At 47.0% G+C, this 23710-nt stretch overlaps 1 protein-coding gene across 1 annotated transcript; it reads right to left on the bottom strand.

The window, feature by feature from the left end:
• Window positions 1–11692: 11692 nt before the first annotated feature.
• Window positions 11693–13258, bottom strand: LOC143956715 (olfactory receptor 52K1-like). The gene has a single exon (XM_077466907.1). It carries the CDS (start codon window positions 13230–13232, stop codon window positions 12291–12293), a length of 942 nt encoding a protein of 313 aa, XP_077323033.1. The 5' UTR covers window positions 13233–13258; the 3' UTR covers window positions 11693–12290.
• Window positions 13259–23710: the final 10452 nt, after the last annotated feature.

Below are 23710 nucleotides of genomic sequence, written 5' to 3'. Positions count from 1 at the left end.
TATTTTGCTGGACTTGCTGAACCCGCACTGCAAAGAACATGCCGATAAAAAAGGAAACCGGTCACCTTTGTTTGGCTGAGCAGAATCAGGACTCATTCTTTTCAAATGGTCTGAATATTAAAAATTAGAGGGGTACAAAATAAAGCATATAAAGCATTTTAAGAGAACGAACCCAATTTGCCATATAGTGGTATACCAGAAGATACTGGGACTTCCTCAAGGGGAAAATTATTTAAGGTATCTAAAGGAATCTCTTTCTTTTATAAATGCTGCGACCAGAATTTCTTGGACAAAAAAAATAAAAAATTGAACGCCATGCTAGGATGGGAAATTGGATTGGACCAAACATTTACATTAGAACGATGGCTGCAGGCCATGATGGTTAACAGTAGATCATCAGCAATTGTACAGATCACTGGGATAACTCTCCAAAAATATTTCATAGATGACTTCACGAGACTTCAAAAAAAGTTTCAACCAGAGTCCTCCCCAGTTGCCACTTTGCTGTAGGAACTGTAACCAAATAGGCAACCTATAGCCTATCCTTCGGAGATGTGACGTTCCCCAGAAGTTTTTTCCTCCCGTATCCGTCATTACAGGGCTACAAATTCCTTTTCTCAGCATAGGGTTGCAGTCCCCCCATCCCACCCAGCCACTAGAACTATGGTAGTACATCTTCTATTTGCTGCTCATATTACCTGTTGCCAGAAAGTGGAAATCATTAGGGATGCACCGATACCATTTTGTTCACCAGTAAAAACACATTTTTTCTTTTTAGTACTCGCCGATACCGAACGCAACTGTTTTGTTTACACTTCAGCTGTCAGATGTACAAAGCATTGTATTACAAGCATTTTTTACAATTTGAAACGTGTAAATATATGTTTCTTTCAAAGTTTTTATTGGTATTAAAAAACAACAAAAGAGACATTGACAGTAGGTACAATCATTGCCAATATAAAACGAAGGCACTTCAATCTGGCCGCAGCTGAGAGTGAGTTTACAGGAGTATAACAATCAACCTGGTAATGGTACCGTTACGACATAAATCCCTGGCCATTGTTTGTGCTTAAGAACTAGAACTTAGAGAGAAGGCCCCCGGCATCCCAAATGGGAGCAATCTGTGCCTGGAGGTCTCCCCGCCGAGTCCGACTAATATTATTGACTCCGTGGCTCGGAGAAGTCACTGAGATCAAGTCACCAGGTAGCTTAGCAGGAGGTGCTAGATGGTAGCCTGACTTGTCTAATGCGGGCCAGATAGACAGGCCATAAATAAACAACTAGTACTTACTAGAGAAAAAGAAAAGGAGAGGGAAAAAAAGAAAGAAGGAAAGAGATCCGGAATGAGTCAAAGAGAAAGAGTTGAGTCTGGTCTAGCCAGGGATGACCCCAGAGAAACTAATGATGATCTCCTGGTCGAACCTGGATGCACGGACCCCCACATACAGGGACCATGGTTCCCAAATGGCTTTGAACTTTGGAACTGAATCGGTTAATATGCTAACAAGCTTCTCCTGCGACATAATCCAGGAGATCTTACGTTTAACTGCTGAGAGGGGTATTGTTGGTTGTTTCCATGCTTTAGCAATGGACATCTTGGCTCCTAAGAATATAAAGTGGATTCGTTTACGGCTTGCTTTAAGAATGTTAGGTAGACTGTCATTGAGGAAGGCTACAGAGGGGGACCTCGAGAGTTGGTGTGAAGTTACTTTTTGTATCAGGGTGAACACTCTGGCCCAGAATGACTGATTCTCGGGCATTCCCACCAGATGTGGACCTTAGACCCCTGAAGCTGGCATCCCCGAAAGCATAGTAGATTTGCTGTAGGGAAAAAGGAGGCCAACCTCGAGGGGGTGAGGTACCACCTAGTTAGGACTTTGACGTTGCACTCCATCAAGGAATTGTTTTTCACCCCCTTGAAAGCTCTGGAAAATGAGGACTGCCACTTCTCAAGGTCCCAGTCAATCTGGGGGTTCCCCTCCCATTCAATCATGTACGAGGACATGGAGGATGGGGATGAAAGTGTTTGGTATATCATGGAGATTCCGCCACTCTGATCACTAGCCTGGCCACACCATACCTCATATGGTGTAAATTTAGGTGGGATAGGTTTCCCCTTCCAGAGACTGTGGAGGAAATTCTGTATCTGTTGGAACCTAAAGTGTTCTGAAATTGGCATCTCCAGGTTTTGTCTGCAAAATTTGTGGGATACTGGGCCAGAGGGGGTGAAGACGTGCCCGATGCGGTACAGCCCCATATCCAGCCACCATTGGAAGGATTTAATTTCCCAGCCTGGGGGGAAGTCTGGGTTACGAAATATGTGGGCTAGGGGCCTGCATTCTGAGGAGATGGATGGGAGAGATTTCACCTTATCCCACAGGGATAGGGATTGTGAGAGGAAGGGAGAAAATATTGGGGGTTGGTCTCTGGTGGGAGACCACAGGATATAGTCTAGGGTATGAGCTGGGACTGGCTGCCACTCTATGGAGACCCAATCTGGCTTTTCAAATTTGGTGTATATCATGGACAATTGCGTAATTCTTGCTGCCAGGAAGTACCAGTGGAGGCAGGGGAGACCCAACCCCCCCCCCCCGATACCTAAAGTGAAATAGTGTCTTTTGTTGAAGTCTTTACCCTGAGCCCCTCCCCGTATAAATTTGGTGACTTTACTTTGTAGAGACTTTAGGTGGTCTTTTCTGATGTTTATGGGTAGGGAGCGGAATAAGTAAAGGAGTCTGGGCAGGAGGGTCATTTTAACTGAGTGTATTCTTCCCAACCAAGACAAACCTTCTCTGTCCCAGTTTGTCAGGTCAGATGCAAGTTTTCGGTACATGGGGGGAAAGTTAGCAGGATACAAGTGCTCAAATTTGGTCGTTAGGGTGATCCCCAGGTACTTGATGGAGGAGGAGCTCCATTCGAATTTGAAAGCGCCCTGAAGCGCAGCTACTACTGCAAGCTTAAGGGATATGTTGAGTGCCTGGGATTTCGTGTAATTCACTGTAAGCCCCGAGATGATCGAAAATTCCTTCAGGAGTTTGCAGAGGTTGGGTAGTGTTGTGGTCGGTGAGGTTAGGAACAGGAGAATGTCTGGGGTCTGGGATTGGCAGAGAGGGGCGGCAGTCATGGATTAGTTAGTGCGGTGTATTAGTCTAGCAGCAGCATTCATAGTAGACTGAAGGGGGGAGGGGTCTGCTTAAGGCTCAGCCATTAAGGAGAGAGTTGCAGTAGTCAAGGCGGGAAATAATCAAGGAGCTTTGTGGTGTCATTAGTCAGGAAGGGTGGAATTCTGGGAATGTTGTGGAGGGGAAGGCGGCAGGATTTAGCCAGTGATTGGATATGGGGGCTGAAGGAGAGGTCAGAGTTAAGGATTACACCCAGGAGCCTGGCATGTGTGGGGGTACCAATGGTTGTGTTGTTGATATTAATGGTAAAGTCACGGGGGGGGGGGGGTTGTCATCTAACAAGCTCAGTTTTAGAAAGCTTAAGAGTTTGAGGAAGTGGTGTGACCTCCATATTGATATGTCATTTAGTAAGTTTGGGGAATCAGCAGGACCTCCTTCCTCCTGCCGGTGACCCCTCTAGTGATATAAAGATCTATATAGAGGAATCAGGACCTCCTTCCTCCTACCGGTGACCCCTCTAGTGATATAAAGATCTATATAGAGGAATCAGGACCTCCTTCCTCCCGCTGGTGACCCCTCTAGTGATATAAAGATCTATATAGAGGAATCAGGACCTCCTTCCTCCTGCTGGTGACCCCTCTAGTGATATAAAGATCTATATAGAGGAATCAGGACCTCCTTCCTCCTGCCGGTGACCCCTCTAGTGATATAAAGATCTATATAGAGGAATCAGGACCTCCTTCCTCCTGCTGGTGACCCCTCTAGTGATATAAAGATCTATATAGAGGAATCAGGACCTCCTTCCTCCTGCTGGTGACCCCTCTAGTGATATAAAGATCTATATAGAGGAATCAGGACCTCCTTCCTCCTGCCGGTGACCCCTCTAGTGATATAAAGATCTATATAGAGGAATCAGGACCTCCTTCCTCCCGCTGGTGACCCCTCTAGTGATATAAAGATCTATATAGAGGAATCAGGACCTCCTTCCTCCTGGTGACCCCTCTAGTGATATAAAGATCTATATAGAGGAATCAGGACCTCCTTCCTCCTGCCGGTGACCCCTCTAGTGATATAAAGATCTATATAGAGGAATCAGGACCTCCTTCCTCCTGCTGGTGACCCCTCTAGTGATATAAAGTTTTCCAACTTGTTGGTAAAATTTTCTGACAAAATGCTCCAATGGACATACTCCGATCATGTGTAGAGAATTCCGATCGGACAAAGTGCCACGCATGCTCAGATCAAATTCCTACATCAAAGCTATTGGCTACTAGCCTGAACGTAGTCCCATCATAACGAAATAACGTCATCACGTCGGATTTTCTGACAACTTTGTCCGACCGTGTGTATACAACAGTTTCGGCCAAAATCCTTCGGACAAAATCCGACAGATTTGGTTGTTGGAATCTCCGACCGTGTGTACAAGGGCTTAGGGAGGTGTAATAAGAACTGCGCAGGTGAGTATTCTAGCGTATATGTGGTAATTCTCTCAATTCTATTGTGTACTTGTTTCCAGAATACCTGAATGTTGGGACATTTCCACCAAAAGTGTAAGAGGTCCCCTTGCTCACTTTGGCACCTCCAGCACTTATCAGAGTATGCTGTGTCAAACTTATGTAGTATAGCCTGGGTGCGATACCAGCGTGCGATAACTTTATAGTTTTTCTCCTGAATGGAGACATTTATAGAACCTTTGTGGGTATTTCTGTATATTGTGTCCCAGGAGTCACTGGTCAGGTCTATACCTAGGTCTTTGTTCCAGGCTTTGCAGGCCCTTCCGTCATTCGTCTGCATATTGTTCCAAAACATATTGTATATCCTAGAGATGACGTGGCGTTGTGGAGTGTCACTAAGGCACAATTTTTCGAAGTCCGTTAATGCTTCTGTTAAGTCGAAGTCGTAAATGACGAAACGCGCCAGGGCGTAATCATACCGGAAGTGACGTGTGCGTTCCAGAATCCGAGTTCCAGACAACCAGGGCACCAGGAAGCGAACCGGTGAATACACAGCGGACGTCCGCTGCTCCTTGGATATACTGGACCCGGGAAAAGGCATAGTACACGATATATTTGAGCGATTGTTGCATTAATCTTTTTGGTACGCATATTTATTTTGTGGGTGGTTTTACAATAAAAAGTTTTAAGCAGTATCACGCTATGTTGGTATACTTTATTCTTTTTATGAGATATACTGGACCCCCATATTAGCAACAGAGACATCTAGCGGCCAAGGAGGAGTTGGTTTTGGTATTGTGATTTATGTGTTATGTGGTATAAACGTAGACCGATTTCTGGTTGTGTGTGGGATAGAGGGTGTTGTTCCATACCAGGTGGGAACTGTGGATTGGTCAAGATTGGTGTGAGGGGGCCTGGGTTTGCAGAGAGTTTAGGTCTGTGGTTAGACTGCTTAAAGCAGTCCAGCGTGGGGCCTATCGTTGGGTGATTCATAGAGGTATTTGGTTGTAAGTTGTTTTTAATCCAAAGGAGTCCCCGTTATGGGGTATGTAGAGAATGAGCTCTCTAGGGCTACCCAGTCTTTGGTCCGTTTATGTATGTGCCAGTCTATAATTCGTTGTAAGTGGCATGCCCAATAATAATGTTGTATATCGGGCACTCCTATACCCCCTTTGGTTTTGGGTTTGATTAGCTGGTTATAGCGGATTCTTGGGTGCTTCTGGTCCCATATAAAATTTCTGTTCATTCTTGTGATAATTTTTAAAAATGTATTTTGGCAGTTTGATAGGGATCGTTTGGAGTAGATAGAGCACGCGTGGTAAGATATTCATCTTGATTATGGCCGTTTGTCCAAAAATTTGATTTGTTCCACTTTTTAAGGTCATCCTTAATGGTTTTGAGTAGTGGTAGGTGTTTTTTTTTTTAAACTTAAAGTTTATTGACATTACTGAGAGAAAAAAAAAAAAAAAGAAGTATATAAACATCACCAAATGGGCATATCCCGGTGTAAGTATAAGCAACGATGATAATAATGGCAAGGTATTCAGATATTCATGAAGAGGTAAGGAAAGAAAAGTAAAGATAGGGGGGGGGGAAAGGTAGAGGGGCACAGTTACATATGTAACTAGGGTTAGTCAGTTATCGCCGAACATAAAGAGCAATTAAGTCCTTAATGAAATATAGACGATGGGTATGATCTTATTAGCGGAGCACTCCTTGGATTAGTAATCCAGAGTTCCCAGGATCTGCGAAAACGAATTGTGGAATGGTTAGCTTTGGCAAAGTAATGTTCCATCTGAAAGTTCTGGTTAAGGATTTGAATGACTTCTTCCAGTGTGGGGGGGAGGGCTGTTTTCCATCTTCTTGCAATTGCGAGTCTGGCTGCAATAAGTATGTGGGTAACCGGAGTGCGGAGGTGGCTAGGCCAGGCAGGGATGTGAAGTCCCAGTAGAAGATCCAATGGGGATAGAGGAAGGATTACTCCAGAGAGTGAGAGAATTAGGCTCTTAACTTTGTCCCAGTAGTTTCTCAATAGAGGGCCTTCCCACCAGACGTGCAGTAAGGAACCAATCTGGTCGCAGTTCCTCCAACACTTGGGCGAGGTGTTCAAGTATATTTTGGCAAGTCTTTCAGGGGTAAAATACCATTTATGAAATAGTTTCTGTGTGGATTCCCAGTGATTGATGCAGCGGGATAAACGTAGTGGAAGTAGAAGGGCTTTCTGCCATTGTAGCTGCGTCGGTGGCTGGTCTGTAAGGGGAGACCAGTATTGCATGCTGGAGGAAAGAAGATCCGAGTGAGGTTCGGTGAGAAGTTTGTATATCACCGAGATCCCTTTGCTTTTGGGAGTTTCAAGATTATAATGCGTAAGTAGAGGAAGCGTCAGAGTGTCCAAGGATGAGTAACGCATTTTGGAGAGCATAGATCTGATCCTTAGGTAGAGGAAGAAGGTTTGTTTGGGCAGTCGGTATTGTTCCATGAGACGTGTAAAGGTTTTCAAGGTGGAGCCTTCAAAAAGCGATCCAAGGTAAGTAAGGCCTCGGCTTGTCCATTCTGAGAGGGGTAGATCCGGGGAGAGAAGTTGAAGTGCATCCAGGGGTAGTTTAGGCAAGGTCTCCACCGAGATCCCATCCGTTGATTGTATTAACGCTGACCATGTTTTCTTGGATGCCGTGATGGTGTCAAGGGGAGGGAGCTTAAGCCAGGTGGCTGCAAGCAGAAGCTTAGCGTTTGTGTCCAGTATGGTTGATTCGATCTGTTTCCAGTTTGAATGACGGTTATCCGACCACCAAGTTTTCAGTTGGTCTAGAATGGAGGCTCGGTAGTAGGCCTGGATATTGGGTGCCCCTAGTACACCCGAATGAACTGGAGTCAGGACTATAGACTTCTTTACTCTAGGACGTCTTTGCTGCCAGATGAAACCGTTAAGAGTCCCTTGAAGTTTTTTGAGTTGGTGTTGCGTCATAGGGAGGGGTATGGTTCGAAAAAAATATAGGATATGGGGCAGCAGATACATTTTAGCCTGAGCTATCCTTCCAGCCCAAGAGGCCGGAAGTCGGCTCAGGTCTTTAATGAGGCTAGTAAGCTTGCCCAAGAGGTCTTCGAGATTGGTTCTAAGTAGTAGTTGGCTAGGGGATGTCAAGTGAATTCCCAAGTAGGGGAGAAAAGAGTTCGGAGCCCAGGCAAAGGGGAAGGAGGAGGAGATTGATTTTGACGTTTGGGGGTCTAAACCAAGGTTCAGCATAAGGGATTTGCTATGATTCAGTTTATACATGGATATTTTGCTGAATTGATCTAAAACTTTGTGTACCGCAGGAAGCGAGGGAAGAGGGTTAGTCAGGGCTATGATTACATCATCGGCGTAGAGGCCAATTTTGTGATCAGTGTCTCCGATTTTTATTCCAGATATCTTTGGGTCTGATCTTATCTTCTGTGCTAACGGCTCCATCACCAGGGCGAAGATCAGTGGGGATAGAGGGCACCCTTGTCTGGTGCCGTTGGTGATTTGGAAAGGTTGGGAGACTACTCCCGATGTCCAGATACGTGCCGAGGGATGGGAGTATAAGCCCAGTATCGCTTTATGAAATGTGCCAGACACTCCAAATTTGTGGAGGACTGCCTCCATATAGGGCCAGTAGACCCTGTCGAACGCCTTCTCTGCGTCTAATGCCAGAAGCAGAGAAGGCGTTCCAGTATGCTCCGTCCACTGTATCAAGTCGATAAACCTTCTAGTGCCGTCGGATGTCTGCCTGCCAGGCACAAATCCGACTTGATCAGGATGTATGAGTTGGGGAATGACAGAAGACAGTCGTTGTGCGAGTAATTTAGCATACAGTTTTGTGTCAGTGTTGAGAAGGGAGATAGGGCGGTAGTTGCCTGGATTGTCCGGGGGTTTACCTGGTTTGGGGATGGTGACTATCAAGGCATCAAGGGATTCTTTCGGCATTATTCCTGTGGTGGCAAACTGATTGTACATGTCGCATAAATGGGGGACTAGTAGTTGGGAAAACCGTTTGTAATATTCGCTAGGGAGTCCGGGGCCTGGAGCCTTATGTAGCGGGAGGTTTTGGATCAATTTGTGGATCTCGGAGTGCGTAAAAGGGACTTCCAACTGTTTGAGTTGTGTCAGGGATAGAGAGGGGAGGGAGACAGAGGATAAGAAATTGGCAATGTCGTGTTGGGAGGGGGGTGGAAGCGGATCTGAGCCTGACAGATTGTACAGTTTCGTGTAAAAATGTCCAAATTCATTTGCAATATCTAGCGGGTTAGTCATGCGTCTGCCCTGGGAGTTAGTGAGGTGTGTGATTTTTTTGTTAGCTAATTGCTTCTTAAAGTGTCTAGCCATATAGGCCCCTGGTTTATTGGCTGCTGAGTATGTCAGCAGGCGTAGTCTTTTGATGTAGTAGTCGAAGTTTTTACGAAGATGGTCACTAAGCTGGAGTCGGAGGGTTTTGAGTTCCGAGGAGACGACCTTCGATGGGGATTTCTTGTTGGTGAGTTCTAGAGACCTGATTTTAGTCAGGAGGGATTCTGTCATGCGTGAGTGTTTTTTCTTTGCCTGGGAGACAAGTTTAATAAAAAGACCTCGTAGGCAAGCCTTATGTGCATTCCATACTATGGAGTGATCAGAAACTGAGTTGATATTTTGTTGGAAATAAGTCTCAATCTCGGATCGAATTGCAGTTTCAAAGTTAGGATCGTTAAGGAGGGAGGTGTTGAGCCTCCATACCGTGTGTTTGGGTGCTTGAGAAGGGGAAGCCAATTTAATCGTGACCGGAGCGTGGTCAGACCACGATATCGTGCCAATGTGGGAGGATTCAATAGACTGGAGTAAATGTTTGTCTGCGATAAATAAATCGATACGAGAGTAAGACTGGTGGGGAGGGGAAAAGAAGGTGTAATCTCTCTCCAAATCATGCATGCATCTCCAAGTGTCATATAAGTCCTCACGTTGGAGGAGAGAGGCCAAGGCTGAGGGTCTGCATCTTGAGAAACTGGTAGTGTCTAGCGTATGGTCAATAATTTCATTAAAGTCTCCGCAGATTAGCAGAGGGGAAGATCTGTAAGGTGCTATTTTGGAGAGGAGGTTGGAATAAAACTTTCTCTGGGCACCATTAGGGGCATAGATATTGACCAGAGTGAGGGGGCGACCGTCAAAAGTGGCTGAGAGGATGATGAACCTGCCATCCTCATCGCATTCACAGTGGTGTAGCGTGAAATTGACGCTAGCGCTCACAGCAATCATAACTCCCCTCTTCTTTTTCGGGGCGTTAGCGAAGAAGCAGTGGGGGTATTTTTTGTTGCTACACAGGGGTGGTTTGGATTTTGAGAAATGTGTCTCTTGGACGCAGAGGATGTCCGCATGATGACCCAGTGCTTCCTTCCATAGTAGATTACGCTTAAAAGGAGAATTGAGGCCTTTAACATTTAGTGAGGTGATCGTGAGAGACATGATAAGTGTTTGGCCAGGGAGATGCAAGCAAGCGGAGAGAGACCACACCAACCAATGAATACCAAGCAAAGAGAACAGAGAGGCTGAGTAGGCAAAAATAAACAATCACAAATGAAAGGAAAATAAAATAAAAAAAAAGAAATAAAGATGTTAATGAACTGGTATATAACAAGATATAACAACGTATAACAGTGAGAAATATCACAAAAAATCTGTGCGCAGCACACTAATAACCTGGGGGTTGGAGGGAAGGAACAGAAGGTATAGTGCTCAGGCTGGATATGACAGCTCTAGGGGAACTGGGGTATTAGTATAGTCAGATCTTTTCCGCCTTTTTGGTCGCGGCACGTCTGGTGGGTCCAGAGGGTGGGCCGGAGGAGTTAGACTGACCCGTGTCTCCTGGGGGGAGAGGGAGGAAGCCCCAATTGGTCAACTTTTTATATCCATCTTTCGGGTTAAGGATTGGAACAATTTTCTGCTGATGGGTGACCAGTAGTTTGGTGGGGAAGCCCCATTTGTATGTTATGTTTTTCTGTTGGAGGATGGAGGTTACCGGGGAGAAGGCCCTACGCATCTCCATTGTGGCCGGTGACAAGTCAGTGAAGAGCTTAATGGAAGCGTAGGGGGCCGGTAAGGACTTCAGGTTTCGTGCGGAAGAGAGTATTTGTTCCTTGACCTGGAAGAAATGTATGCGGGCCAGAACATCTCTGGGGACGTCATCTGGGAGACGTGATGGTTTAGCAATTCTATGGGCCCGATCTATGATCATATCTCGTGCGGTCAGGCGAGGAAGTAAGGACGAGATGAGTTGTTGCAAGTATGGGGTCAGGTCGCTTGGCATGACCGATTCAGGAATGCCTCTAAATTTGATATTATTTCGCCTGGACCGGTCTTCCAAATCGGCCAGTTTCATTTTTATGTGTCGGAGTTCTTCTGTATGGTGGTCTTGCACATCTAGCATTTCGTTGTGTGCTTTAGAGTAATCCTGAAGATTTTCTTCAAGAGCGTCAGTGCGTTCCTCAATGCAATCAATGCGGTCATGCATCTGGGAAATGGAGATCTGTAGCTCCCTGTGCAGGTCTTGTTGCAAGGTAAGAAGCATGTTTTTCAATGTGGATTCAGAGACTGTGCTGTCTGAGGCAGGCATGGCCGCCAATGAAGGGGTAGAGTGAGAAGTGTGAGTCCCGGCCACAACTGCAGACCAAAGCTGCTTTTTGGCATGTGGAGCTTTGTTTGGGGAATGTGCTGGGGAGGTAGCCAGTCTCTTACCTCTGTGAGTCATGAGGTCTCCTGGAGGCTCCACCGGGGGAGGAAGAGTATCCATGATGTCCCTGCAGGCATCCGGAGCGTCCTCCTGTGCAGTGTGATGGCCCAGCGAGGCCGCGGAGTCAGCGTGCGGCGTGTTGAGGAGATCGGCGCCATCTTGGGCCTTCTGCATAGCGGCGGCTGTCGGATAAAAATCCATTAAGCGGCGGGGTTTGGGCGGATTATACCGCGAATTCGACGTGCCCCGTTCGTCCCTGTTCCTTCCCCGCTCCGGTGGTGTGGGCTGGGGAGAGGAGAGTCGCTTCGTGTTGCCGATATCCAGGCCGTGGAGCGGAGCTCGGATCTCAGGCAGCCATCCCGGTCCGCAGCAGGCCACGCCCCCATGTGGTAGGTGGTTTTTAAGGAAGATTCTACGTTTCTATGAGAGTTCCCCTGACTTCCTGTCTGGTGAAATGTTGTCAGCAGGGCAAGAAGTGAGGAGTGAGATCCCTCTAATGGAGCACTTACTATATATGGTGGGAAAACCCATCGTAATGGGCACAGCAGATGTGTAGACCCCAGAACTAAGCACAGGGACAGTGGTAGCCCCTTTTAATGGGCACAGCAGATGTGTAGACCCCAGAACTAAGCACAGGGACAGTGGTAGCCCCTTTTAGTGGACACAGCAGATGTGTAGACCCCAGAACTAAGCACAGGGACAGTGGTAGCCCCTTTTAATGGACACAGCAGATGTGTAGACCCCAGAACTAAGCACAGGGACAGTGGTAGCCCCTTTTTAATGAGCACAGCAGATTTTCAGCACTGGGAAGTCAGCACAGAGATTATGGTGACCCCTTATATAGGGGGCATTAGCTGTGCAGCATCAGCAACTCAAATCTATAAACAACAAGCTAGATATAGGTCAATATTTGTCAGTATGTATCAATAAATTTCCCAATAGCTCAATCTAGGTTTAAAATACTTCTTTAGTAAATATGTCACTGTTTCCAGTAAGTTCTATTTTACAGACTGTGAGAGGAGATTGTAAGCTGCTGTCCTGATCTCCTTGGTCTTCACACCATAGATGATGGGGTTCAGTGCAGGTGGGACCAGTAGATAGAGGCTCGATAAGATGACGTGGATATATGGTTCTATGTGCCCCACCCTGTGAGTGAGAAAAGAGAAAAGGCCCAGGGTATAGAACATAATGATGGTGGAGATATGGGATGAGCAGGTACCAAAGGCTTTCCTTTTGTCAGTTTGAGAGGAAAGCTTTAACACTGTCCTTAGTATCAAGATGTAGGACATAGCGATGACAGAGACATCAAACACAATACACAACAGGACAACAGTCAACCCATAGGCACTATTGATGGTAGTGTCAGCACAAGCCAACTTCACCACTGCCATGTGGTCACAGTAAGAGTGAGAAATATGGTGGGTCTGGCAGAATGGCAGTCTACTGGCCATAAGTGGACACGGTGTTACAATCACTGTTCCTCTTATAATGAGAGCTATGGTTATCTTTAATATCAAGCTGTTGGTCAGCATGGTTGTGTAATGAAGAGGTTTGCAGATAGCCACATATCTGTCCAAGGCCATGGCCATGAGAACTCCAGATTCCAGGGAGGTGAAACAATGGATGAAGAACATCTGAACAAGGCAGGACAAGAAGGTGATCTCCTTGTCATTCATCCAGAAGATGCCCAACATTTTCAAGACAATGGAGCTAGAGAGGACCACATCGGTGAGAGACAAAGTACAGAGGAAATAGTACATTGGGCTATGTAGACGCTGTTGGGATATAATGATGATCAATATAAAACCGTTTCCAATAATCGCCATGATATACATAATGAAGACGGAGATTGATAACGATGTATGAGCCGACTCAAATCCCGGGAGACCTTCCAGGAAAAGCACACTGGGGTAGAAGATTGAGAGGTTTCCAAGTAACATGGTTAAAATGAGGATTTTTGGTAAAGTCTTACCTGTAAATGTATAAAATCATTAGTAATAAGCTCGTCATGAAGATACAGAACATTTTCATATCTCTCTTGTCCCGGTGTACTAAATGTTTTATAATTTGCAAAATAAGCTTATTTTCTAAATTCCTTCTGCTGACATGAAAAATAAAATATAAGTGGTACACAAGTACATAGGGAAAAAATCACCTCTTTATCTCTGATGTCTATAATAGCTGATATCAACCAAAGTGTTGTGACCTTCTATATCAACCAAAGAGTTGTGACCTTCTATATCAACCAAAGAGTTGTGACCTTCTATATCAACCAGAGTATGGACCTTCTATATCAACCAAAGAGTATGGACCTTCTATATCAACCAAAGAGTTGTGACCTTCTATATCAACCAGAGTATGGACCTTCTATATCAACCAAAGAGTATGGACCTTCTATATCAACCAAAGAGTATGGACCTTCTATATCAACCAAAGAGTATGGACCTTCTATATCAACCAAAGAGTTGTGACCTTTTATATCAACCAAAGAGTTGTGACCTTCTATATCAACCAAAGAGTTGTGACCTTCTATATCAACCAAAGAGTATGGACCTTCTATATCAACCAAAGAGTTGTGACCTTCTATATCCACCAAAGAGTTGTGACCTTCTATATCCACCAAAGAGTTGTGACCTTCTATATCAACCAAAGAGTTGCGACCTTCTATATCAACCAAAGAGTTGCGACCTTCTATATCAACCAAAGAGTTGTGACCTTCTATATCAACCAAAGAGTTGTGACCTTCTATATCAACCAAAGAGTTGTGACCTTCTATATCAACCAAAGAGTTGCGACCTTCTATATCAACCAAAGAGTTGCGACCTTCTATATCAACCAAAGAGTTGCGACCTTCTATATCAACCAAAGAGTTGCGACCTTCTATATCAACCAAAGAGTTGTGACCTTCTATATCAACCAAAGAGTATGGACCTTCTATATCAACCAAAGAGTTGTGACCTTCTATATCAACCAAAGAGTTGTGACCTTCTATATCAACCAAAGAGTTGTGTCCTTCTATAGCAACCAAAGAGTTGCGACCTTCTATATCAACCAAAGAGTGTCGACCTTCTATATCAACGAAAGAGTTGCGACCTTCTATATCAACCAAAGAGTTGTGACCTTCTATATCAACCAAAGAGTTGCGACCTTCTATATCAACCAAAGAGTTGTGACCTTCTACATCAACCAAAGAGTATGGACCCTCCATATTAACTAGAGCAGGGCTCAAATTTTTAAGTCACGAGCTACTAGCCAGACCTCAAGTGTTAAGCCGCGTACACATGACCGGACTTCCCGGCAGACTAGGTCCAACGGTCTTCCCAACGGACTTTCGGCGGAGTTCCGACTGACTTTCCGAACGAACGGACTTGGCCACACACGAATGGACTAAGTCCGTTCGAAAGTCCGTTTGTTTTGAATGTGATGACGTAAACCGGACTAAACAACGAAGTTCAATAGCCAGTAGCCAATAGCTGCCCTTGACTCGTATTTGGTCCGTCGGGCCAGCACACAGACAAACGGCTTTCCCGATTTTTAGTCCGTCAGAATTGAGTCCATTGGATAGATTTGAAACATGTTCTATTTCTAGGTCATCTGATTTTTTTTTTGAAAAACGATCGGATTAGCCCACTCACGATCGGATTGTGCGACGGACTGATCCCGTCTGACCTAGTCCGCCGGAAAGTCCGGTCATACGCGGCATTACTCGCCACCAGTTGCTCCACCCAGTCCCTACCCTGCCCCGCCTCTAATTCTGCCCCTAAACACACTCTTATCAATTATCTTATGAAATCACACTTAAATGTTTCATGCAGAATTAAATTATACAAGTAAACATTACCAACAACTTTATCAGTCCCCATAAGTGCCGCCTCACCTGTGCTCATCAATTCTGCTTTACCTGTGCCCAACAATGCAGCCTATCTGTGCCCAACAATGCAGCCTACTTCTGTCCAACAATGCAGCCTACCTGTGCCCAACAATACATCCTATCTGTGCCCAACAATACAGCCTATCTGTGCCCAACAATACAGCCTATCTATGCCCAACAATGCAGCCTATCTGTGCCCAACAATGCAGCCTATCTGTGCCCAACAATACAGCCTATCTGTGCCCAACAATACAGCCTATCTGTGCCCAACAATGCAGCCTATCTATGCCCAACAATGCAGCCTATCTGTGCCCAACAATATAGCCTATCTGTGCCCAACAATACAGCCTATCTGTGACCAACAATGCAGCCTACCTGTGTCCACCAATGCAGCATATCTGTGCCAAACAATCCAGCCTACATGTGTCCATCAATGCAGCCTACCTCTGCCCAACAATGCAGCCTATCTATGCCCAACAATGCAGCCTATCTGTGCCCAACAATACAGCCTATCTGTGCCCAACAATACAGCCTATCTATGCCCAACAATGCAGCCTATCTGTGTCCATCAATGCAGCCTATCTGTGCCCAACAATACAGCCTATCTGTGCCCAACAATGCAGCCTACCTGTGCCCAACAATGCAGCCTACCTGTGTCCATCAATAAAGCCTACCTGTGTCCATCAATTCAGCCTACCTGTGTCCAACAATGCAGCCTACCTGTGTCCACCAATGCAGCATATCTGTGCCAAATAATCCAGCCTACATGTGTCCATCAATGCAGCCTACCTGTGTCCACCAATGTAGCATATCTGTGCCAAACAATCCAGCCTACATGTGCCCATCAATACAGCATACCTGTGTCCATCAATGCAGCCTATCTGTGCCCAACAATGAAGCCTACCTGTGTCCATCAGTGCAGCCTACCTGTGTCCACCAATGCAGCATAGCTGTGCCAAACAATCCAGCCTACATGTGTCCACCAATGCAGCCTACCTGTGTCCATCAATGCAGCCTATCTGTGTCCATCAATTCAGCCTATCTGTGTCCATCAACACAGCCTACCTGTGTCCATCAATGCAACCTATCTGTGTCCATCAATTTAGCCTATCTGTGTCCATCAACACAGCCTACCTGTGTCCATCAATGTAGCCTACCTGTGTCCATCAATGAAGCCAACCTGTGTCCATCAATGAAGCCTACCTGTGCCCAACAATGCAGCCTACATGTGTCCATCAATGCAGCCTACCTGTGCCCAACAATGCAGCCTGCCTGTGTCCATCAATGCAGCCTACCTGTGTCCATCAATGCAGCCTACCTGTGTCCATCAATGCAGCCTACCTGTGTCCATCAATGAAGCCAACCTGTGTCCATCAATGAAGCCTACCTGTGCCCAACAATGCAGCCTACCTGTGTCCACCAATGCAGCCTACCTGTGTCCATCAATGAAGCCAACCTGTGTCCATCAATGAAGCCTACCTGTGCCCAACAATGCAGCCTACATGTGTCCATCAATGCAGACTACCTGTGTATAATTAAAAAGGCCTAACTTTGCCAGGAAAGAGAGGAGAGTAAGAGGATTGCCGGTCGGATCATCAGAGCGCAAAGGAACATTACTGTCAGGCCGCGTACACACGGGCGGACTGTTCGCCCAACCTTGTCCGCTGAACAGTGTTTGGGCGGACAGTCCGCTCGTGTGTGGGGCTTCAGCGGACAGTTTCAGCGGACAGTTGGACGAACAAGGTTTTTCGGAAATTCCGAAAAACTGTCCGCTGAAACCTTGTTTGAGCGAACAGTCCGCCCGTTTGTAGGCTTGTTCGACAAACTAAGTTCCGCGCATGCTCAGAAAGGATTTACACGTCGGAAAGTTGCATTGCAGTGTATTGGACGTCGAATTTTTCGATCCGTCGTACGTGTCGAAACGTCATCGCGCACGGTTTCAGCAAACTGTTCGTTCGTCGTGTGTGGGCATGTCCGTCCATGCTAAGTTTGAGCGGACTGTCCGCCGAAACTGTTGGACGGACAAAGTTGGGCGAACAGTCCGCGCGTGTGTACGCGGCCTAACAGCTTTCATTTCAATTGCCGTGTGTTCCCCGTGCTCGCCGTCACATACAGCCCTGCCTCCTGGCCGAGGACTTTGATACATTTCACACATCCTAGGATTGGACGGCTGTTTTGTCTATCAAAGTACCTGGGCCAGGAGGCGGGACTGTATGTGACAGTGAGTGCGTGGAACACATCACAATTGAAATGATGTTACAGCGATGTTCTGCGCTCTCATGATCCGGCCGACAATCCTCTGCCTCTCACTCAAAGGAGGGCTTCCATTCAACCCCGCCTGCCTGTGGTGCCCCTCCCCCCCTCCCGCTCCCAGGCAGCACACACTCGCCAGCCCTCATTTTCCATTTGCAAAATGCGAGTAGGCAAGTGGCAATTTTTTGGGCTGAACTGGAGAATACTGGCCCTCCATATAAAATAAATAAACAGACAACAAATAAACTCAGCGCTCCATTAACCACTTAAGCCCCGGACCATTTTGCAGCTAAACCAGACCAGGCCCCTTTTTGCGTTTCAGCACTGCGTCGCTTTAAATGACATTAACTGGCGACGTGGCTCTACAGTGCTCCTCTGCCTCTACATTCTCCAGTCTATGACCAGTCCCCCTCTTCCTCTCCATTCTCCAGTCTATGACCAGCGCTCCTCTGCCTCTACATTCTCCAGTCTGTGACCAGTCCCCCTCTGCCTCTCCATTCCCCAGTCTATGACCAGTCCCCCTCTGCCTCTCCATTCTCCAGTCTATGACAATTCCTCCTCTGCCTCTCCATTCTCCAGTCTATGACCAGTCCTCCTCTGCCCTCCATTCTCCAGTCTATGACCAGTCCTCCTCTGCCTCTCCATTCTCCAGTCTATGACCAGTCCTCCTCTGCCTCTCCATTCTCCAGTCTATGACCAGTCCTCCTCTGCCTCTCCATTCTCCAATCTGTGACCAGCGCTCCTCTGCCTCTCCATTCTCCAGTCTATGACCAGTCCTCCTCTGTCTCTCCATTCTCCAGTCTATGACCAGTCCTCCTCTGACTCTCCATTCTCCAGCCTATGACCAGTCCCCCTCTGCCTCTCCATTCTCCAGTCTATGACAATTCCTCCTCTGCCTCTCCATTCTCCAGTCTATGACCAGTCCTCCTCTGTCTCTCCATTCTCCAGTCTATGACCAGTCCTCCTCTGACTCTCCATTCTCCAGCCTATGACCAGTCCTCCTCTGCCTCTCCATTCTCCAGTCTATGACCAGTCCTCCTCTGACTCTCCATTCTCCAGCCTATGACCAGTCCTCCTCTGCCTCTCCATTCTCCAGTCTATGACCAGTCCTCCTCTGCCTCTCCATTCTCCAGTCTATGACCAGTCCTCCTCTGCCTCTCCATTCTCCAGTCTATGACCAGTCCTCCTCTGCCTCTCCATTCTCCAGTCTATGACCAGTCCTCCTCTACCTCTCCATTCTCCAGCCTATGACCAGCGCTCCTCTGCCTCTACATTCTCCAGTCTCTGACCAGTCCCCCTCTGCCTCTCCATTCTCCAGTCTATGACCAGCGCTCCTCTGCCTCTCCATTCTCCAGTCTATGACCAGTCCCCCTCTGCCTCTCCATTCTCCAGTCTATGACCAGTCCCCCTCTGCCTCTCCATTCTCCAGTCTATGACCAGCGCTCCTCTGCCTCTACATTCTCCAGTCTGTGACCAGTCCCCCTCTGCCTCTCCATTCCCCAGTCTATGACCAGCGCTCCTCTGCCTCTACATTCTCCAGTCTGTGACCAGTCCCCCTCTGCCTCTCCATTCCCCAGTCTATGACCAGTCCTCCTCTGCCTCTCCATTCTCCAGTCTATGACCAGTCCTCCTCTGCCTCTCCATTCTCCAGTCTATGACCAGTCCCCCTCTGCCTCTCCATTCTCCAGTCTATGACCAGTCCCCCTCTGCCTTTACATTCTCCAGTCTATGACCAGTCCCCCTCTTCCTCTCCATTCTCCAGTCTATGACCAGTCCCCCTCTGCCTCTCCATTCTCCAGTCTATGACCAGTCCTCCTCTGCCTCTCCATTCTCACGTCTATGACCAGTCCCCCTCTGCCTCTCCATTCTCCAGTCTATGACCAGTCCCCCTCTGCCTTTACATTCTCCAGTCTATGACCAGTCCCCCTCTTCCTCTCCATTCTCCAGTCTATGACCAGCGCTCCTCTGCCTCTACATTCTCCAGTCTGTGACCAGTCCCCCTCTGCCTCTCCATTCCCCAGTCTATGACCAGTCCTCCTCTGCCTCTCCATTCTCCAGTCTATGACAATTCCTCCTCTGCCTCTCCATTCTCCAGTCTATGACCAGTCCCCCTCTGCCTCTCCATTCTCCAGTCTATGACCAGTCCTCCTCTGCCTCTCCATTCTCCAGTCTATGACCAGTCCTCCTCTGCCTCTCCATTCTCCAGTCTATGACCAGTCCTCCTCTGCCCCTCCATTCTCCAGTCTGTGACCAGCGCTCCTCTGCCTCTCCATTCTCCAGTCTATGACCAGTCCCCCTCTGCCTCTACATTCTCCAGTCTATGACCAGTCCCCCTCTTCCTCTCCATTCTCCAGTCTATGACCAGCGCTCCTCTGCCTCTACATTCTGGAGTCTGTGACCAGTCCCCCTCTGCCTCTCCATTCCCCAGTCTATGACCAGTCCTCCTCTGCCTCTCCATTCTCCAGTCTATGACAATTCCTCCTCTGCCTCTCCATTCTCCAGTCTATGACCAGTCCCCCTCTGCCTCTCCATTCTCCAGTCTATGACCAGTCCTCCTCTGCCCTCCATTCACCAGTCTATGACCAGTCCTCCTCTGCCCTCCATTCTCCAGTCTATGACCAGTCCCCCTCTGCCTCTCCATTCTCCAGTCTATGACCAGTCCTCCTCTGCCTCTCCATTCTCCAGTCTGTGACCAGTCCTCCTCTGCCCTCCATTCTCCAGTCTATGACCAGTCCCCCTCTGCCTCTACATTCTCCAGTCTATGACCAGTCCCCCTCTGCCTCTACATTCTCCAGTCTGTGACCAGTCCTCCTCTGCCCTCCATTCTCCAGTCTATGACCAGTCCTCCTCTGCCTCTCCATTCTCCAGTCTATGACCAGTCCTCCTCTGCCTCTCCATTCTCCAGTCTATGACCAGTCCTCCTCTGCCTCTCCATTCTCCAATCTGTGACCAGCGCTCCTCTGCCCTCCATTCTCCAGTCTATGACCAGTCCTCCTCTGTCTCTCCATTCTCCAGTCTATGACCAGTCCCCCTCTGCCTCTACATTCTCCAGTCTATGACCAGTCCTCCTCTGCCTCTCCATTCTCCAGTCTATGACCAGTCCTCCTCTGCCCCTCCATTCTCCAGTCTGTGACCAGTCCTCCTCCGCCCTCCATTCTCCAGTCTGTGACCAGTCCTCCTCTGCCCTCCATTCCCCAGTCTATGACCAGTCCTCCTCTGCCTCTACATTCTCCAGTCTATGACCAGTCCTCCTCTGCCTCTACATTCTCCAGTCTATGACCAGTCCTCCTCTGCCCCTCCATTCTCCAGTCTGTGACCAGTCCTCCTCTGCCCTCCATTCTCCAGTCTGTGACCAGTCCTCCTCTGCCTCTCCATTCTCCAGCCTATGACCAGTCCTCCTCTGCCATTTTGGATCGAACTGATGGAGGATCCGAACGAGATATTGGCAACAATGGGGGAGTTTCTCGATTTAAATAGAGGTACCGCCTCAGAAGGAATAGTGTGGGACACTCTGAAGGCTTTCCTAAGAGGCATAATGATCCAACAAATCTCAAAAATTTAAAAACAGACTAAGGACTGGGAGAAACTAATAGGGGAGAGGGTAACTACAGCAGAGGAACAGTATATCAATGACCCAACACCGGATAAACTTAGGAAATGGATAGAGGAACAACAAAATTATCGATTAATGACTCTTAGAAAAATAGAGAATAAACATCTCTTTCAGAAACAATTTGCCTTTGGAGAGGGGGAAAGTGCAGGACGTATGCTGGCACAATTAATTAGGGTGATCTCCCCCCCATTCCCACGATAACTATAGGAGATGGAAGGGTATCCTCATATACTCCAGAAATAGTGGGCAAGTTTAAAGAATATTATGAGGACTTGTATAGATCACAACAGGAGGAAATGGGGGGATGAAATGGACAGCTTTTTCAGGGATCTGAATTTCCCCTGTCTTGATGAAACAGATTGAACTGAGTTAGATAGACCTATAACGATAGAGGAAATACAAAGGGTCACTATGGAGATGGCGCAACAGAAATTCCCGGGTCCAGACGGACTCCCGACCGAGATATATCGGCAGTATGGGAAGGTTTTGCTTCCCGAGCTGTTGAGGGTATTGAATTGGTCATTAATGAGGGGAGAGCTCCCCTCATCGATGATGGAATCCACCATAATCACCATACACAAGGAAGGTAAAGACCCACTTGATCCTGCCTCATACAGGCCTATCGCTTTATTAAACACTGACATAAAAATACTGGCAAAGGTCTTGGCGGCTAGGGTGAACAAGGTTATACTGAAACTCATCCATCCTGATCAATCAGGTTTTATACCCGAAAGAACTACTAGCACAAATATAAGGAGGGTGTACTTGAATCTTCAGGTCCCTACGGATGAGAGTGGAGAGAGGGCTATTTTGTCTTTAAATGCCGCCAAGGCCTTTGATAGTCTTGAGTGGCAGTATCTCTGGAGAGTTATGGAGATGGCCCAATTTGGACCGGGTTTCATGAAATGGGTAAAAATGCTTTATAGGGCATCAGAAGCCAGGGTAAAGGTGAATAATGAAAAGTCCGATAAATTTAGACTGGGGAGGGGAACAAGACAAGGGTGTCCCTTGTCAGCCCTCCTCTTTGCCATTGCAATTGAACCTCTGGCCATTGCCCTGCGGTCTTCTGCTCAGGTGAAGGGTCTTAGAAGGGGAGACTTGGAAGAAAAAGTAGCATTATACGCGGATGACCCTCAGAAAGCTATGGATATTATTAACAAATTTGGCCAAATTTCCAGACTTAAGATAAATTGGGAAAAATCTAGCCTTCTGCCAGTAGATCCTCTGGGAAGCCCCTTGCCTGAGGAGGTGACCCAGATCCAAGTAGTAAGTAAATTTAAATACCTAGGAATAAACGTATCCAAAGACCCTCAACAGTACACAGCAGATAATATAATTCCGTTACTGAATACATTTAGGAGGAAGACAAAAGTGTGGAAATGCCTGCCATTATCTGTGGCAGGTCGCTGTAATTTAATCAAAATGATATGGATGCCGCAGCTTCTCTATGTACTGCATAACTCCCCAATTTGGTTATATAAAATGTGGTTTCAAAAGATAGACACGGTGATCAGGGAACTGATTTGGAAGGGTGGGTCGGCAAGAATTCGATTGAGTACTCTGCAGTTACAAAAACAGGAAGGAGGAGTAGCGCTCCCACACCCCTTTAGCTATTTCCCCCCGTCACAACTCCAGTATATGGGGGGGGGGGTGTAATTTAGAAGGGGGAGAGGCAGGGAGAAAAATGCTCCTACAAAATACACCACATGACTCAATAGTGGAAGCTCTGGAGGCAGGATCCTTCCTATTAGGACTCCCTACTTTGAGTTTAATGACGAGAGTGTGGGAAACAGCGAAGGCCATATTAAAATACAGAGGATTTAATGAGAATACCCCCTTATGGAAGAATAGTAAATTGGGAGAACTGCAGAAGATGGGGACAGTAAGAGAATGGGAGAGATGTGGAATAAAATTTATCGCTCATCTATACCAAGATGGTGCCCTGAAAACCTTTCAGGACCTGAGAGATTATTTTGCTCTACCAAATAAATCCTTCTATAAGTATTTACAGGTCAGGCACGCACTGGAGGAGCAGTTTAGAGAGAGGACCTTTAGAACGGAGCGCAATCCCAGTTCTTCAAAAAATAATTAATGCAGAAACAGGAAAAGGTTTAATTTCGAAAATATAGCCACATATAAACAAGGGGAGAATGGGAGGGATAGAGACCCCTATGTACAAGAGGAAGTGGGAAAAAGATGTGGGAGATATCTCCGAAATACAATGGAATGGAATTCTTGAACTGGCTCCGTTGGTATCACTCTCTCCCTCTCAGAGGATGTCATATCTGTTATTATTATATAGAACTTATTATACTCCTCGTAAAATTTTTCAATTTGGTCGATGGCCGGATGCAAGCTGCCCCCGGTGCGGGGATGTGGAGGGAGACATGATGCATATGTTTTGGAGATGCCCGAAGTTGATCCGCCACTGGACGGAGGTGACAGGAACCATTGATCGGGTTTTTGGAACCTCCACCAGGATGGAGGTGAAGTATTGTCTCCTGGGATTAGTTGAGGGAGTTGGAAACCCGGGAAAGCAGCCAGACGGCGGTCCTGAGATGCCTATTTCAGGCAAGGAAATTGATTGCCCTAAGATGGTTGTCGGTGTCGCCTCCGTCCGGTAGAGAATGGATAAATAGCATGAATGTGGTAATTCTTAAAGAGAAATCATTATATATAAA

Source organism: Lithobates pipiens, unplaced genomic scaffold, assembly GCF_037356315.1.
Source record: "Lithobates pipiens isolate NorthernLeopardFrog02 unplaced genomic scaffold, aLitPip1_a1.2 Scaffold_41, whole genome shotgun sequence".
Lineage (NCBI taxonomy): Eukaryota > Metazoa > Chordata > Amphibia > Anura > Ranidae > Lithobates > Lithobates pipiens.
The sequence above is the reverse complement of the archived record's forward strand: the minus strand, read 5'-3'. Positions and strand labels throughout refer to the sequence as shown.